Source organism: Triplophysa dalaica, chromosome 23 (assembly GCF_015846415.1).
Source record: "Triplophysa dalaica isolate WHDGS20190420 chromosome 23, ASM1584641v1, whole genome shotgun sequence".
NCBI lineage: Eukaryota > Metazoa > Chordata > Actinopteri > Cypriniformes > Nemacheilidae > Triplophysa > Triplophysa dalaica.
In genome coordinates this window covers 380,001-399,657 of record NC_079564.1, presented here as the reverse complement: position 1 = coordinate 399,657, position 19,657 = coordinate 380,001, and the positions used below count along the sequence as shown (strand labels likewise).

Genomic DNA, 19,657 nt, shown 5'->3' with positions numbered 1-19,657 from the left:
ATGGCTACTTGACACATGAGACAAAAACTGGACATGAAATGTGAAAATGTGAAATATTTTTTTGCTCATTTTTACAGTATGCAAACTTTCTGTTTTAAGGTAAGAAACAACGCTATCACAGACAGGCATTTGGTTTAATTTCGTATAATATAATGTTATGTTTGTTATTAAAAGACGTATTTATATGTAATTTGTCATAATGATTTGCTGCATCCAGGTTGCCTTGTTTTTTTTAGTTTTGAAAGGAAGTTATCTGTGAATAATCAACCTGCAAATGTCACGACCGGCCAATCAGAATCAAGCATTCCACCGAGCTGTGTAATAATACAAGTTAAACTATAATACATAGTATAATCACTGTAATATTCAAAATAATTTTTCAGTTGGCTGAGAACAATTTCCGGTGGACAACAAAATCTTAAAATGAGTTTTAAAAATTCATACTGATCAAATGATTGAACAGACTGTGTGTCAGCCTTGTCAATCCAATATGACATCCACCCTGACTGCGGTCTATAACCAAATAGTCTAGTGTCGGGTCTTCACGATCAATCTCTGCTGTCACATGTGATGACGCGAGTCCTCCAGCTCTCTGCCGCTCTTCTTTACTCTGCACTTCTGAAACTGAGTTTGTGTCTCTGAGCTCTGAAATTGCATTCAAGGCGATTTATAAATGCCCTGTTCTCCCATGCGATTCAAATGGCCTTCTGAAAACTCTGACTCAGTTTCTTGTACTTTATAACAGCGAGGTATCCGCCTGACAGCTGTAAAAGGGCTTTGTGTGCAGTTCAGCCTTTAGAATGAAAAGCATCAGATTGAAATTCTGAAGCACATCATCAGACTGGTTATTCACCGCAGTGCGTTTGTTTAGCCATTCTCGTCTTGTCTTGTCAAAATGCAGCACTATTTACTCTGTACCAGTCCGTTCGTTGACATGTTTAGTCAAATTATTTTAACTGTTTTCCAGAGGTGGGGGACTCGAGATTTTCAATTTTCAGGACTTGTGACTTGCTTGATTGAAGTGTGAAGATGACTTGACATGACTATGACTTGAGAGCAAGTGACTTGAGACTTGAACTGGACCATGAAAATATAAAAAGATTTGCCAGATGCAGAGTATGCAAAGCAAAGATTTCTGACACGACAACCACAAAGTCGAATTTCATCCGACAATACACGAACCACAAGGAAAGGTAAGAAAGTAATTTATTTATAGTCAGTGTAATAAAAGGATTACTAATATAATGAATAAATCGTTTCTGTTTGTCATAATTTTGCCTTGGTTGTTTTTTTATTATTATATATGTGATCATCGATCATCACTGATAGGCCTACATTTCATCTCATAATAAGATGAATTGGGGAATCTGGCTATAACGGTGTAGCCCGAATTTTAATTTTCTTAAAACATTAAAATCATCTTAAAATAAAGAAGGGCTTCTCTGTATTACATGTAGGCGAATGTCTTTATTAAATACGCGCATGTTCAAGTGTTTGTGTGGACTGTGTGTGGAAGCTGAATAGCAGCTCGCTTATATACTGCAAGACCTGCTGACATGGACGCACCAGTGAGATCACTTGAACTTAAAAAACTCTTTAAAAACTTAGCGGTCATACTGACGAGAATTATTTCATAGTTCGAATCCGTTAACTGTCTACAATTTTTTATACTCTCAATAACAACAAAACGTTTTGTGCTGTAAAATAATGAAACCAGTTCAAATAGAAAACAAATATTATTTTTTTATATTATAATATTATTCATTACGTATGAAACGTGCATATTGCGCGTCCACCGGAGAGATGACGATTAAGCATAATATCTTAATCACTGGGCTATATTAACATAGATTGTATTTATATTCTGTCGAAATTAAAAAGATCCGTTCATTTTGATAAACAAGATCGAAGTCAATAAACTAGATGCAAATTCACTAGGCCTGCTGTGCACTTTAATGGACAGCACAAGTATTACAGCATCATATATTTAAAACATATATTAAGCAGATTTTCAGTCACAACACTTAGTTTATAAGCTTCATAGCCTGTATAAAGGCTTAAGTCATTCTGTCAGATACAAGTATTTCCATTTCTGTGTAGACCGTTACAATTAAATTGAATTAGATTTTATTATACATTTCAAACTGGATTTCTTTTGTGTAAGCAACACTTTTATTTTCAGATATTAGTGTTGCACATATATGCATATAATTCATATATAGCAATGTGAATAAGATTGTATGTAAATAAGTTCATCTTTTCTGTGCAAAAAGAAACATGAATCGCAAAATTAACCTCTGTTTATTTTAGTACTGCGACTTGAAACTTATCAGGGCTCGACTTGACTTGCCTAGGGTGAACCCTTGACTTGACTTGACTTGACTTGCTTAGGGTGAACCCTTGACTTGACTTGACTTGCTTAGGGTGAACCCTTGACTTGACTTGCTTAGGGTGAACCCTTGACTTGACTTGCTTAGGGTGAACCCTTGACTTGACTTGACTTGCTTAGGGTGAACCCTTGACTTGACTTGACTTTCTTAGGGTAAACCCTTGACTTGACTTGACTTGCTTAGGGTGAACCCTTGACTTGACTTGACTTGCTTAGGGTGAACCCTTGACTTGACTTGACTTGCTTAGGGTGAACCCTTGACTTGACTTGCTTAGGGTGAACCCTTGACTTGACTTGACTTGACTTGCTTAGGGTGAACCCTTGACTTGACTTGACTTGCTTAGGGTGAACCCTTGACTTGACTTGACTTTCTTAGGGTAAACCCTTGACTTGCTTAGGGTGAACCCTTGACTTGACTTGCTTAGGGTAAACCCTTGACTTGACTTGACTTGCTTAGGGTGAACCCTTGACTTGACTTGCTTAGGGTGAACCCTTGACTTGACTTGACTTGCTTAGGGTGAACCCTTGACTTGACTTGACTTGCTTAGGGTGAACCCTTGACTTGACTTGACTTGCTTAGGGTGAACCCTTGACTTGACTTGACTTGACTTGCTTAGGGTGAACCCTTGACTTGACTTGACTTGCTTAGGGTGAACCCTTGACTTGACTTGACTTTCTTAGGGTAAACCCTTGACTTGCTTAGGGTGAACCCTTGACTTGACTTGCTTAGGGTAAACCCTTGACTTGACTTGACTTGCTTAGGGTGAACCCTTGACTTGACTTGCTTAGGGTGAACCCTTGACTTGACTTGACTTGCTTAGGGTAAACCCTTGACTTGACTTGACTTGCTTAGGGTGAACCCTTGACTTGACCTTACTTGCTTAGGGTGAACCCTTGACTTCACTTGACTTGCTTAGGGTAAACCCTTGACTTGACTTGACTTGTTTGATTAGTCTAAACTGTGACTTGAGATTTGACTCGAGACTTGATGGTTAAGACTTGAGACTTGCTTGGACTTGACCATATGTGACTTGTTCCCGTCTCTGCTGTTTTCAGTGACTGGGGTGAACATTTCCCCTTTGGAAAAGCTGTATGATTTCATTCTGAGGATTGCAGGGTGTGGTTTCTAGTTGTTTAGATGTGTTTTTCTGGCCGCGAGTTCTCTTCCTCAGATCTGTGTGTGAAAGCGGTGATCGAATGCTGAATGCCGAAACACGGCAGGAAGATTCTTATTCCAGTCAATTCAGTAGTTTGTTAAGTTGGGGAGACGTCGAGCTTCAAGTTTAAATGAAGGCATCCTCTGGATTTGCTGAATGTTTTTGCCTTTTTGCAGAAAGTTGTTAGAAACTCTTACGATACCCTACAGTGTGAGCATTTCTCTCATGCACCATCTGAACATTACAGTTTTTCTTCTTTCCTAAGCTTTGAGTTGTCATTAAAATTGACTTGACAAGAGCAGCGAAGTGAGAAATGGTCCAAACAATAGCGTGCCGTAGATCTCTGTACTGCATCAAACAAGGACGCCCATGTGTCCACTGCGATGATGTAATCTCTGCACTAAACATGTGTGTGTTTGTGTGTGTGTGTGTGTGTGTAGGGCACTGAACAGGGCAGGGATCTTCTAAACCAATGAGCTTCAGTTCATGGACTGAACACCTTTATTACCATTACGGCTCACATATTCCACTTTTGTGTGTTTTTAAGATCCATTCTTTGGTTGTTTAATTAAAGGAACAGTTGAAATGAAAAGTGATGTCATCATTAACTCACTCTTAAATAACGAACTTTTTTTTGTTCTGAGGAACACAGAAAGATATTTGGAAGAATGCTTGTATCTTGACATGTTCTTGGCCACCATTGACCACCACGGTTGAAAAAAAAACACAAAAGAAGATATTCTGAAGAATGTAGGAAAGCTATCAGTTTTTGGGGACTTTTTCCTTCCGTTGTCATTTTTCCTCCTATTGCAGTCAATGGTGGCCAAAAACCGTTTGGTTGCAAGAATTCTGCGAATTATCTTTCTCTGTATTCAGGAAAAACTAGGAAATTTATACAGAAGTCGAGGGCGATTAAATGATGTCAGAAAAAATATTGGCTGAACTATTAACTTAAAGTGATCTCTCCAATCCACCAGTTGGATTTGACATTTTTTTTAATTGAATGTATGATGCTTGTCTGTAAAATACAGACACCATGATATGAGGATGTTGTGGGGGTTGCCATGCGGTTGCTAGGTGACCACAAGTCTCTGTGATGTCCTGGTTTCTAGATGTGATATGGGTTCCTCTAATGCACATACTGGGGTTCAATATTCATTACAAATGTGTTAGAATGCAAGTTACATGTTTACATTTCTTAAATAACATCTAGCGGTCATTGGATCTTGTAGCGTAGTTCTGCTCAGATCTGAGCTGAACACCAAACATTCTTATATGTGTTCATGTGCTTATGTGAGATTGAAAGCGGTTTCATTTAAGGCAGATTCGAACTTTAGTGCCAAGATAAAATGGGTGTTTACTGGATTAGGGACAGTTGGAAACAGGCTTTCTGAACAAATACTTCCAGAGACAACAAATGTTTGTTAACCATGAATCTATAATCAGGTGTAATGTTAGCGTTTGTACATATTGTACGGTTTTGGTTGTGAACCGTATGTTCTTCACCAGTCTTTTAGTCTTTTTCTGTAGCTTAGTGGTTAACACATGGCGCGAGCAAAACTAAAGTCATGGGATCCATCCCGACTGCACATACTCAAATACAAATGTGTAGTATCATGCCAGGTAAGTCGCTCTGGATAAAAGCGTCTGCCAAATGAGTTAATGTAAATAACGGTACTCTTGCAAAGAAAAAGCGGTTGGATTTCAGATTTTGTCTGGCAGATTAATGAAAACTCAAAAAATCTCATAGAATCTAAAGCAGACACCTATAGTCACCAGAACATTAGAATTGTAGTTTTGGGCAAAGGCTCTTTTGACAATGACCAGTAAGAAACCATTTAGCAACCACATGGCAACACACCCAGGCGCCCACAACGCCCTAGTATCACTTCAGAGACTTTTGTGCTGGCAACACTTCTTCAAAAAGCATGTTTTGTTTATTCTTGATGAATTAATAATAACTCGGTCGATATAAAGGATTAAAGGATTGCGCTGTGTGTCTGTGCAATTCATCAAGCCAAATAAATAATGTACTTGTTTACTAAAGGCGCTGTCTGTTGTTTTTCAGACTCCTTCGTCAACAGTCAGGAATGGACATTGAGTCGATCAGTACCAGAGCTCAAAGTGGTGAGTGTTTTCAACTCTTTAACCTTCATTTCATCTGTTTTGATGTCATTGCGTGGAAGATTTACCCATAATTCCATAAGTGGCTGTCTAGACACGAATGTATTCGGTGACATGAGCAACTGTGTCTCACTTTCTGTTGTTTATTTCGGCGAGACATGTTTCGAGACGTTTCTCCTAGAATAGTCGAAAATCATATTAGTTCAATTAAAACATGTATTTCTGTACTATAATATAAGAACACAAACATCTCAGCATTTCTAGGATCACTGTTCTTAATTTCATGAGTAAAATAATCCATTTCAAACAGACACCTTCATTGTAACGGCTTGTTATGAGTCAACACGATGAAACATTTGCTCCTGAAGTATTTTACATTCTGAATGTTTCTCAAACTTTATTATAAAGCTCCATTGTTTCCCCTTGTTGACAGTGCACATCATCCTTTGATAAACTCAAGCGTTGTTTACTTCAGCATCTCTCTAATGTTGTTGTTGTGACCTACATCTGACTTTGCTCAATTGGAGTCTTTGGAGATCATGGATGGAGAGCTTCCTAATTCTTGTTTAGATGTTCAGGTGATAGCAGGTTTGATGTATGTGGGAAAGTATAGATTGTCCTCCATTTCCATGAGTTAAGCAATATTCTGTCCTCTTAGATGTCGATTGGTTCACACAGGAATCCTGAATAGAGTATTATCAGAATCGATATTGGACAGAATTATTCAGGCCAACATCAGCATCCATCTCTTATACATGGTTGTCATGATGTTGATTTTACTGGTTATGAATCACTACTGAAAAAAAATCATCACAGAAATACTAACGGTTTCAATTAAAAAAACATTTTAAACCATTATCTTCTTCCATAAAAAAACATTACAAAATTACTTTTGTAGCATCCTTGCTGAAAGAACAGTTTCCATTAAAACCAATACAAATCCCTTTAAAACCATTTTAACTTCTATAATGGTTTCCATGGTTTTTTTCAGCAGGGATATTTTAGGCATTATTCCCAGAGGATTTAATGGTGTTGTATTAGTTTCCTCTAGAGAACATGCCTGCTAAAAAAAAGTAATAGAAACCATAAAGAAGTTGTAATGGTTTTAAAGGGATTTGTATTGATTTAATGGAAACTGTAATGGTGTCTACTGGTTTATGATGAATTATATCGGTGGGATGTCAAATCCCTAATAATAATGCCCTAAACACACAGCAAAAAGGAGTTTGTAATGGTTTTAATGGAAAAAGCTATTGGGTAGTAATTGTATTCAAATGTTAACCGTCAGAATTTCTGTGATGGTTTCTATTTTTCTTCAGAAGGAATGTGTTACCGCAGCATCAGATTATCTTTTTGTCAAATTAGCAAACCTGTTTAATAAGCAAACAGCAGAGGAAGATGTAGGACTTTGTGAATGACTGGTGGAGCTCCATGCAGGAGCTTTGTGGGTTTCTGTGGAAGCGTGGTTAAAAATTCTGTATTGGTGCAAACCCAATTCCACGTCCAAATGTGTGAATGTTTTTGCTCTCTTAGTGTCTCCAATTTTTCAGCATTATGTTAGGAAAGCTGTCCATCCACAGCTGGTAGGATTTCTCATCTCGCCGTGCACAAACAGACGCTGTGTCAAGGACTGACAGGCGGAACGTCATTGCGTCAGGTGCGAGGAAACTCCTGAAGGCTGAGGGATGCTTTGATAAGAGAGGATATCTCTTCTGATAGGGAATCCTGGATGCAGATGAGAGGTTCTCCATCTGTTGGTGTTAAATTATTTATAGAAGTGATTTTTCTCTTTCAGACCTATTGGGGATTCTTTATTAGACAAGTTTTATAGAGGTAGAGGTGGACCACTTTATGTTTTTATTGTTGAGAAGATGGTGCTAGGATTAGTCTTAGTACTGGGTCACGGGTCACAGGCTTTATTTTTAAATCACCACGAACCGGAAGTTGCTATCGTGATTACTTCCATATTCTGACCCATTTCCCAGTGAAATTTGTGGGCGTTGCTTGAATTTCCCTGCAATTTCATTGGATGGATAAAAATAGCCGTTGTATTTTTGGAACTGGGAGCAGAGTGAAAGTTAAAGGGGAGGTATTAACAGATGCCCAAGCCGTCTAACTTACATCTTTGAAGATGGATAATCACTACAGGGTGGAAGATCATTTTCAGATTTTAACTAAAGGTTATGAGGGCACACGAATGTTAAAAAGAGAATGACTCACATTTGTTATCTATTAACAAAAACACTGCAATATTTTATGAAAAAGACGAAGTGTTGTTATTTATTTCACTGGGATTTTTAGGGGTCGGTTATGGTTAGAGGTTGAGAATCAATAAGCATTTATCAAGTCTGCTTCTGTGACATTTAAGGCTTTGACTTTTGTTCTGGAGTTGTCATAATTAGTCGATAGTTTTGGCACCAAAGTTTCATTCTTGGACTCTTTTTGCTGCTGTGCCTTTAAGAGTTTTATATGCAAATGAACTATTATGATCTGTTAAGCTCTTTGAGATGAATATCAAAGACCCACAAACTGCTGAAAATTGTTTTTCATAATATATGTTTCCCCTTTAGGTTTTTGAACACTGATATTAATCTTCCTTTTGGCTTCCAGAGGGTCCAGAAGTGAAGCTGTCCGCACTATAAAAGCTCATTTGTTTTCTCTGGAGGGGAACTAAAAGACATGAAGAACTAAAACAAATGGTCCTCGTTTCTTTCTTGTCTAAAGTTGAACAGAGCTGTAAAACTGGGCCAAGTCAATCCCTTCAGGAGTGCAAACAATGTTTTAAGTATTCTCGGTCATTTCATTTTAATGAATCCCACAATGCGGAATCTGAGCTGAACATATGTGCAACAGATCGGCGCCCATTCTTTTCTCACAGTTTGCGTAACCATCACGAGTCTCACCAAGTGCACAATTACCTCATTTTTACACCGTACGTGACGTTACGTCTCGGGAAAATCACACACTATGTGTTGTACCTGAGAAATTCTCTCTTGACAGACCTGATATTTGTTTTGTTTCTGGCTCATCGTTCCAAATCTCATTTATGTCTCTATTGTGCTCAGGTATGGTTTAGATTTACTGCTTAGTTTTAGATTTGTAAACAAACATGTTAATTTCTGCTGACTCGAGTCCATTTCTGCACGCAGGGCATCGTGGGAAACCTGTCCAGCGGGAAGTCGGCATTAGTTCACCGGTATCTGACAGGAACATATGTCCAGGAGGAGTCGCCTGAAGGTGAGTGAAGCGGCGGGTTTTTATCAGGGGCAGTCAACCAACAAGACCTCCTGTTGTCCGTGAATTTGTGTCCTCTCGTATGGTCATCTGTGCGCTTTTGGATATTTCCATGTAAACAAATTATTTTGGCAGTTAAAATGTGCCTTGTTGTGGATTCCGGTCGGCATGGAAGTCAAAAGTCAAAAGTTTAGATACAAGCAAGGTAGTGCCCTGTGTATTTTTCTATTAAAGGCTTTACTACATATGACACTTTGGCTAAAAGTAATATGTGACCCTGGACGACAAAAACAGTCTTATGGGTCAATTTTTCCAAATTGAGATTTTTACATCATCCGAAAGTTGAATAAACAAGCTTTCTGTTGATGTATGAGTTGTTAGCATATGACAATATCTGGCGGAAAAACTCAGGAATCTGAGAGTGACAACAAATCTAAATGTTGAGAAAATTGCCTTTGAAGTTGTTAATAAGAGGCACTGTGGCAGGCCATCCACTTACAAAAATAAAGTTTTGATATATTTACGATAGGAAATTTACTAAATATCTTCATGGACCATGATCCATACTTAATATCCTAATGATTTTTGGCATAAAAGAAAAATCGATAAATTTTACCCATACATTGTATTTTTGGCTTTAACTAAAAATGTTGCCGTGCTACTTAAGACTGGTTTTGTGATCCAGGGTCACATATTATGGTTTGTTTTAGATGTAATGTAATGTGTATTCAGGATTTAAGGTTTATAAACGCTGTATTTTCCACACACCGTGCATGTTTGTATCTCCTCTGAAACGCTCAGATTTTTAACGAAGCTCATGGCTCTGAAAAGTGAGGTGTGCTCTGATTGGCCAGTTCACCAGTGTGTAGTGATTGGTGGAATACTGCAAGCATGTGTGGGAAATGTAACGCCTCTTACCATATTTGGCACATCAGGTTCCTCTTCAATTGTACTGACAGGTACATCATCTTACTTGAGTCTACATTTGGGCGGTCTTAGTCAAATCAGACCATCAACTGATGTAGATTTGTGGGTGTGTGGTTACACGAGGTGTTTCAGGTCTGGGTGAACATTCGCTTTTACATAGAATGAATCTTTTGTTCCCACACTTTCATTTCTGCTATTTTACACGTCTAGTACATGCATGAGCAACTTAAAACACACCAAAGACACAGAACAACATGGATTCACACCATATGACACCTTTAAAAAAAAGTAAATTGTAGTCAGAAAGTTACTGTGTAACTTCACAGTTACATTTTCTGAGCATTCATCCTATAAATGATTATGTTCCTGATTCAGTAGATGTTAAAGCTTCAGTGAGATCAAAACAAAGTTTCTATATTGACTACAGTAAAAACATCTTTAGTTTTCAAAACAGCATTAAATGATATAGCAGCCGATCAGAAGTTAACGCACGCACACTTCCTTAACCCCAGCTATGCGATCTCATGAAATTTTGAATGAAAACTTTACATTTTCTATTTTCTCTGTCATGTTGCTCAAGATCATGTGATGCTTATCTGTTACGCCGTTCATTTTCATGACAATGTCTTCTTCGATCATTGGCTGTTCGTAGCGCTCGTTCTAAGCAATCCATCACACATAGTTGAACTCACAGATGATGACGCCACACTTTAACATGTGCCTTTTTCATCTATCATTGTTCTAGTTGCCTATCCAGAGCGCTTTCGGCTGTGTTGTAGCACCGAGGTTTACAATAGTTTAGCGGGGAAGCCAGGGTTGCCAGTTTTGCGTTAAAAAATCTGCCAAATGGTCATTCAAAGCTAGCCGGAAAACCACGAGCTTAGAAAAACTGAAATACTTGGCAACAGTGAAAGGTCCTGGCTCATCGCAAGCCAGAAAAATGGCGATCACAGAAAACCCGCTAAGCAACATAGAAACAAATTTCTACTTTTGGACCTTTTTATGAATGCAGTGGAGTAAAAAGTATGATATTTGTCTTTCAAATGTAGTGAACTTAAAAAATAATAGTCAAGTAAAATACAGATACTCAAAAAGTGTACTTAAGTACAGTACTCTGGTAAATAAAAAAATGCGTTTATAAGTCATGATGCAATGAAGGGTCTAAGAAATATGAAAATGTACAAAAACGGCAAAATTTAGCATTTTCCAAATACAATATATTCATGCTGATGACACCACGACACGAGTTAGCAGCATCATCTAGTGGTTGTTTATGGACCTCTCGCGTGCTCACAGTGTTCTTTTTTAATGTGTACGAATTATTCGTGAAATAAGTTCTGGTTGGGTTAGGGTTTATAAATAAATAAAGGCTTGTTGATATAAATAAAATAAAATGTACTGTTTAGTACTGAAGATTTGTTGTTTTTTAATCAAATGTAATATCAGCACAAGACTGCGTTGCAAACATCATCATATTTGTTTAAACATTATTTATAGGACTTTTAAACAATTACCAGATAAAACCAATATTGATAATCCGTATCAGTTAATTATAATGGTTTGTATATTGTGTGGCAAATATGAAATGTTTGTTTCAGGACAACAGGATTAAAGTATTTGGCCTCCTTGTTTAAGTTCCCTAGGATTTAACATTTTATTCTGAACATTAGAAACTATTTTTCATGTTTTATTGTCATTTTACAATATTTGTTTGCAATTTTGCATGAATACAATATGAATTTATATTTTCTGTGGTAACCAGTAGCACATCACACATCACACATTCTCTCAATACATTTGATCTTTTTTGAGTCCGGAACATTCCTTTAATAAAGTGCTTTTACAAGTTGACAGAAAGTTGAGTGTTCTGGTCCAGTGGGTATTGTTGAATCCCTGTGTGCACTCTTGAACGTGCTATGACATGTTTTAAATGAGGCCTTCACACTTGAGTTATTAAGTCAAATCTTCTAGGGAATGTATTGTAATAATACGCTTATGTCCTGTACCTGAGAACAATGAAAATCAATGAATCACTGCTTTGTTAAATTGATGTTAACACACCTGTACCTGAATAGCAAAGAGTAACGAGGCAGAAATTGATAGATTTTAAATAGAACACATTTTTCTGTGTTACACAAAGCGTCTTAAACATGAGATGCCATGCGCCCCAGCATCTTTTTCTTAATGCTTCTATTGAACTTTCACATTTTTAGGAAATTAAAATGATTGCGATCATGAGTAAAGTACACTGTTTGGCTGTTTTGCATATATTTCGAGACAAAAAATTGCACATAAATTGGATTAAACGTGTGATTGATGCAGTTGTGCTTCATACTGCGCGAAGCATTAAGACTTTATTAAGCAACGCTCGAAAATTACCCTCATTTCTCCATCCAAATTTGTTATGTGTCATCTGCCTGCGCTGCAACGCTCTGCATTTCCACGCCGACGCTCCGCCTCCCCGATAGTTCAGGTGTTGCCATGGCAACAAGAGGGTCAGGCAGCCTGGCCTCCCGCCACCGGACCGTGTCATCAATCCCGGCCGTTTACTTTTGAGTGACGGGAGAGAGATTAAATGTTTACGGCCTCGTGCTGCCAGCTGCACCTATGAAATCTAAATTAGACTAAGAATCGCAATGACGGCTCGAACCCAGAATTTCTGCAGAGCCAGCGTGACGTGTGATTCGCTCCTGCAGTCGACAGCGAGACTGTGTTTCTGGTTGTAATATTCTATTCAGCGGCGCAGCAGAGAACCCTGAATCCATCACTTTTGGAAAGGGTATCGTGAGAGGGGATTCGCTGCGGTCCTGTTATGACATCTCGCGACACGTCTACATGGCAGGATGCAATTATAACTCGCCCTTAAAATCCTCAGCGAATGTGCTGGAAAAGCAATTATTTTCAATTAAACACAACAAGCGGCTGGTGAAGTGATGTTTTTGTTGTGTTTCACCTGTAATTTGAGGTTAAGGCGAGCTTTGCTTTTATTATTGCTTATATTTAAAGTGAGTGATTCCAATGAAAACCAAATCGGGTATCTTTGGTGTTTAAGTTTGTGTTTGTGCTACAGATGTGATACACGTGGGTTCGTCAGGAGTGTTTAGTTGAGTATCGTTTAAATCTCAGAGGTTTCTGCTAAAATTGCTTAGGAGAAATAACACTAAAAAACAAATGTTAAGAGTCTGGAGGTGTAAAGTGAATGTAGATTATAGAGGTCAAATCATCTGAATTTGTGTATATTTAATCATAAATGTTTGGGTTCAGATAAACATCTTCAATAATATTGACTTTTGATTGCAGACTTGACAAACACGGTTAAACTTTTTACCGACCCATTTTCCACGTGAGATGAAAAACAGATTACAGATTTAAACTTTATTTTTGAAATGCGTTCAAAAACTGTAAAATTAGAAAAAAGTCAACAAATTTACAAGAAAAAAAGGGAAAACAATTGAATATGTATATCCTTATACCCTGTTATTTTACAGGAAAAAATATTTATTTACCGTTTTTTTCTTACAGATTGTTTTAGACAGTGAATCTGAGCTCAGATTGTTGACATCTCTTCTGTAGCTCTAATGGAGACGTTTGTGAGATTTTTGATGCTTTTTTTTCTGAGGAGAAATATGTGAGATGCAGAACTTTCCATTTTTTTTCTATTTAAATCTCATTGATGTCCAGAAGAAATAATAGACACATTAAAGGGATCTCATCTGTGATTTTTCTTTCTTATGGCGTTTGGGATTCTCAGTATTCTCATGGTTTGGTAGACAAATGAAATATATGTTCTTGGCATAACGTCTGTGTAGTTAATATCTCAGTTATTGGATGGAGATTCCAGGTGGGATCATGTTGTGTTGTGTTCCTGCGGAGCTGATATTAATAACATCGCTCTGCTTTAACACACTTGTTCTTCATTCTTAACTCAAGTTGACTCCGGGGTCACTGAACTTGAAAGTAAAGATTTTCTGTGGCATGAACTTCGGGCGTCTCGAGTCACTCACGACACTGGAGGATTTGGGTTCTGTAAATGAGTTTATGTTGTGTGACTTTGGGTCTCTTCATTTGTTATCAAACTTAATTTCACATATTTATGAGTTACGCAGCATGTTTTCATGCGCTGTATAATGCAGCGGGAGACATGGGCGGTGTTTAATCATTATCATCCTGACCGCTCTCTCTCGCCCGCTATCCCACAATCCCCTGCTTCTCCATGCCGCTTCACAGCTGACACAGGCATGCTTTCGGTTTTCAAGTAACATGTCTTTTGTCGAAATTTGCTTTGGGTGACTCAGGGGTGTTGCTTCATGCAGTTTGATGCCGCTGACGTGAACAGCGCGCCAGCTCGGTCGCTAAATGAACGTCAGAGAGGAAGGTGACGTAAAAGGGATCATTTATGTTATTGTTGTTGTTGCAGGAGGACGGTTTAAAAAGGAGATCGTGGTGGACGGACAGAGTTATCTTCTGCTGATCAGAGATGAAGGTGGACCACCAGAACTACAGGTACCCGACATCTCCTTTTCTTCCTTTGGATGAAGTCAAAAATGGAGGACTGTCCCTTTAAATTGACATATATAGTCTGGACATAATTAAACGGACCTTTATTATGTCCTTCAGGGCTGCATGCTGACATTGCTCTACAATAATTGACAATATTTACAATTTTTTTGCAAGTTGTGAAAGCCGAGAGCAATCAAAATAGCTGCTAAACGTGTATCCGTAAACATGTCAACCAATCCCCATTCAACCCATTCTGCGTCAGAATGCCGCGTGTTTACGATCGGCTAGCACTTGCCCTCCGGGATGTTTCACGGTGGCCCTGTTTTCAGGTTTTGATGCGGCTCAGTGTAATTATAGCGTGACGGTTCTGGCGGCAGTGGAGTGATCGGGGATTTGGAGTGAAAGTGTTCTGTCAGCGTAGCTCCTGGTGGAAAAGCGGCGATAATTATTCTCCGTTCGTCTGTGTTCCGTTTTGCTGGTTTTATGGTAATGAGTAATTGATTAGAATACAAATTATGACAAAGAATTAGTAGTTCAGCCCTTAACATTTCAAGCAGACGTCAATGAGCATGTGTCTCAGGGCTGTGAAATGCTCAGTTTCTGGACACAATTTGTAAGGAACCATTATGAATAACACATGTGGGCCTAATAAAACCTAAATTAACCAATAATATGAATTAGTAGTGTGCTTGTGTTTTTCAAAACATTGACAAAATTCACATTTAGACATTATAGGCATTTAATATGTACAGTCTCTCAACAGAGTTTTAAATAATACAATTTAATATTTTTGATTATCTTGTTTTTAGATTTTTTGTTTTGTTTTTATTTTATATTTAGTTGTCATTTTATTAATTGTGTTTTTATGTTGCTAAATAAGATATTTTAGTTGTTGTTTATTCTATTAAATATTATAAATTATATATATATATATATATATATATATATATATATATATAAATAAAAATTTATTATATATAATATTTATTCCTTATTTATAATTTATGTAATTTTATTAATTAAATTGTATTGTACATTTTTACTGCCTTTAACTTATTTCAGTTTATTTCTAAGGCAGCATTTCAGTTTTTCGTTTTAATATATTTAACCCAATATTTGATTTGATTTTAATAAACAAACATTTTCACAGGGCCATTGTGTGGATCCAAAAAAACATCTATAAAATCAAATTTAATATAAATAAATGATAAAAGAAAATGATATAAAATACATCAATAAAATGTTATTAAAGATATCATGTTTGCTTGTTTCAGTTTGCTGCCTGGGTGGACGCTGTGGTGTTTGTCTTCAGTTTGGAGGATGAGATCAGCTTCCAGACGGTTTACAACTACTTCCTGCGTCTGTCCAGCTACAGGAACGCGGCGGAGGTTCCCATGGTGCTGGTGGGGACGCAGGGTGAGTCATAACATCACAGATGAAATCTACTCTTTATCAACACAGCTCTGTATTGGAAAGGTGATAAAATGTGCTTTGTCATATTGAAGAAACTCATTAAGGCAGGAAGCTGGAAGAATTAAGCTTGTTTAAAAAGGAAATGCTCTTTCTTTAAGTATTCACAAGACCTTGTTTGCATATTACACTTTCATGCGAAAAAAGCAAGAGATCATTAAAAACGTTCAACATTTTTGAATGCATTTTCAAGCAATGTTAAGGTCAACAAATTAAAATGAAAAAAAAAGTTATATTTTGCATAACAGCTGCAAAAAATGTTATAATCTTGAGCCATCAGGTACAACTACGTATCAAATGTCAGTTTGTGTCATTTGACTTCAACCCTCATAAAGATACAGTATGTGTAAAGTCACATGCAGTTTTCTGTTTTAAACAGAGATAGCCATAGTGAAGAATGAAATGATATAAAGAGACCATTTTTTTGTCTCAATGAACATTTATACTACAAAGATGCTCAATTATATCAACATGAAATGGGTTGAAACTCAGATTTCCATGAAGATTGAAGCCAGATTTCCACACGTTTTGTTTTGTTTAACACATGACACTGTTGTCTTTCTCTCAAGATGCTATCAGTGCTGCAAACCCCAGAGTGATCGATGACGCCCGGGCTCGAAAACTGTCCAACGACCTGAAGCGCTCCACGTACTACGAGACCTGCTCCACCTACGGCCTTAATGTGGAGAGAGTCTTTCAAGACGGTGAGCCTTCATGTGTAAAGTGTGTCCTGAAGCATGTTTAAAGGGACAGTACACCCACAATTCTGTACATGACACTTTCCTCTGTGAAACACAACAGAAGATATTTTGAGAAAAGCCACGGTAGTTTTGTCTCCTCACAATGGAAGTCAGTGGGGTCCAATGTTGTTTGGTTATCAACATTCTTCAAAGTATCTTCTTTTGTGTTCTGCAGAAGATAGAAAGTCGTTCAGATTTGGAATGTTTTCATTTTGGGTTGATCTGTACCTTTAAGTTTAGCATCGTGGTTTGCAGATATTGTTTGTGCCGGTCAGACGGTCTAGGGATGCGTTCCTAGAATACAATGCAGCCCAAAACATTCAAATTTTCCAGAGATCTAAATTGCTATACATGATGTTCTCATAAGTAATTGAAACCACAGTTACATCACTCACCTTTAAAGAGTTGAATGCTAATAACGCATGAAAAGATCTCTTATACTCTCTTATATCGTATGAGTTTAATGATAGCCTACAGGTTTAAAACCGAGCAGGTACATTTTATTATGTGATGTATTGAATGAAACTTATTGCAGTGACAAATATTTGAGTGAAGGCTAAACAAACTTTAAAGGGAAGACTTTCTGAATACAATTATAATGCAATATAAATACCTTTCTTAAATATTACACTGTGTGTATGGGCTTCATAGAAAAGCCTATTGTGCGTTGGTTCTAAAAGATACTTTTGTATCTCTCAGTCTTTTGTAGCAGCGCCTAACATCCCTTCTAAATAAAAACAACAAAACCCTGCTGAAAACACAATAGAACACGTTAAACAATTGAATGGTTATAATGGGAATTATTTTGGTTTTGATGGAAACTATATAATGGTGTCTACTGGTATTTGATGGATTCTATTGGTGTGAACCCAATAGAAACCATCACAGAAATTCTAATGGTTTCCATTAAAACATCATCATGAACCATTAGCTTTTTCCATTAAACCATTACAGAATTCCTTTTTGTAGTGTGTTTTGGGCATTATTCCAATAGGATATAACATCGCACCAATAGAATCCATCACACACCAGCAGACACTATTAAAGTGTCCATTAAAACCAATACAATTCCCATAATAACCATTTAAACCATTACAACTTCTTTAATGGTTGGCATTGTTTTTAAAAACAATATAAATCATTCAAGAGGGTTTCTATGTTTTTTTCGGCAGGGATAGAAACTAATAGAAAGCATCACAGAAATTATAATGGTTTCTATTAAAAAAACCTTACAACCCCATTAGCTTTGTCCTTAAAAACCATTACAGAATCACTTTTTGTAGTGCGTTTTGGGCATTATTTCAGTAAGATTTAACATCCCAACAATAGAAGCCATCACATACCAGTAGACAACAAACCAGTTTCACTTAAAACCAATAAAAACCCTATAAAATCTCTATTCTATAGTGGTTTCTATACTTTTTTCAGCATATCCTATAGGAATAATTCCCAACACACTTCAGATAAAGAGGTTTGTAATGGTTTTAATAGAAGAAGCTTTTAATGGAAACTATTAGAATTCTGTGATGGTTTCTAATGTTTTTTTTTTTAGCATGGGTAGAATTACGTGCACTTTCATTTATTTAGTTTTAGTGTCAATGTTCTTGTTGAAGCATCTTTGAAGAATCCCAATGAGCAGTGAGGATATCAGCAGCACTCCAGGTTCACTCGTATGCTTCTCTTCCGCCCACCTCCACAGCGTGCTTGAACGTATTGGCGAACAAGCTCCAGAAATCAGCCCACACATCTCTTTTGTGTCTGCTTGAGGTGGAGTGGGTTTACAGCAGCTAGAAATACTGCACCTAGATTTCTTTATAGCACTCTGAAATAATGACGTAAGTCTTTACCGTCCAGCAGAGCTGCTGCGTTGTACGTCCATCGTGAGATTGACCCTGTCATGCAGCTGTGCTCATTTAAGTGGGTTTATTGTGCGCTACCGTCGCTCTCAAATACAATGGTTGTCGGAATAGAATCCTCTCAGAACTGCTTTTATTGCCGGGGCGGTGAGGGTTGCTTTTTTCTCCCGTGTGTAATCGTCTCCTCGGGCTCCATTTGAAATAATTAAAAGGCAGAGATGCGTTGGTTGTCTGGAGACGGTGAGCTCTCTGAAAGATTCACACAGACATCGACATCATCTGCTTTGTGAACCAGAACTGTCTGTTTTATGGCACTCGCCTTTTTTCTTTCTTTGGAAGTCGTGGTTTCTCTCTTTATTGCCTCTTGTTCTTTATTTTTCCAAACACAGAAAGTGTTGAGTTGAAGTTTACATGACTTTTGATTCATGCAACCTGCATTTACTCAATGATCCAGTCTTTTAAATGAGTAGCTGTTCACCCCAAGTATGAAAATTCTCTGGAATTAACTCAGTCTAGTGTTATTACAGATTTATATCACTTCCTTTCTTAAGTCAAATACAAAAAATACACTTTTTTGGAAATAGGCTCATTCTCCAACTCCTAATAGTTAATAAGTTGAGTTTTGAATGGACTCTTATTAACTGAACTTATTAACTCTGAGGGAGTTGGAGAATGAGACTATTACCAAGAAAGTGTAGTGTTCTTTTAGAGTAATCATTACGACTTCTGAAGTGAGAAAAAAAATATGTTTTTGAGAGAAACATTTTATTATTTGTGGGTTATTTAGCGACTGATGTCATGTATTATCATATTAAATATGATGGCGTGTATATAACTCCCAATCTCATTTGTTCTTGTATGTGACAAACCAATGAAACATGAAGATAGCATTGAGTTTGTTCTTTAGTCTATAGTCCAGTTTAAAAGTGAAAAGCACAGAGTGTGTTATTTGTCATGATGAGGGATTTTGTGATGACCTAACATGCATGCTTTACACAGTCTCAATACTTGTGCGTGTGATTTCAGTTGCTCAAAAGGTCGTGGCCCTGAGGAAAAAACAGCAGCTCTCGATTGGTCCGTGCAAATCTTTGCCCAATTCCCCCAGCCACTCATCTGTGCCGGCCGCGTCCATCCCCTCTGTACACATCAATCAGGTGAGTCAAAGGTCACTTCCAGCTAGGGTTGTCACGGTAACATAAACATATCTTACCGTAGTATACCTTGTGTAAAATCACGATGCCAATAATTCATATCTCCAAA

At 37.4% G+C, this 19,657-nt stretch overlaps 1 protein-coding gene across 4 annotated transcripts in view; it reads left to right on the top strand.

The window, feature by feature from the left end:
* The window catches only part of agap3 (ArfGAP with GTPase domain, ankyrin repeat and PH domain 3), a 148,167-nt gene that overhangs the window by 71,568 nt on the left and 56,942 nt on the right, over window positions 1-19,657 (top strand). For all 4 annotated transcript variants that reach the window (XM_056737802.1, XM_056737803.1, XM_056737801.1 and 1 more), the window contains 6 exons: window positions 5,615-5,673; window positions 8,820-8,907; window positions 14,249-14,334; window positions 15,606-15,747; window positions 16,371-16,505; window positions 19,424-19,551. In XM_056737802.1, the coding sequence (XP_056593780.1) occupies window positions 5,615-5,673; window positions 8,820-8,907; window positions 14,249-14,334; window positions 15,606-15,747; window positions 16,371-16,505; window positions 19,424-19,551 (638 nt within the window). The remainder of the gene's footprint in view (window positions 1-5,614; window positions 5,674-8,819; window positions 8,908-14,248; window positions 14,335-15,605; window positions 15,748-16,370; window positions 16,506-19,423; window positions 19,552-19,657) is intronic.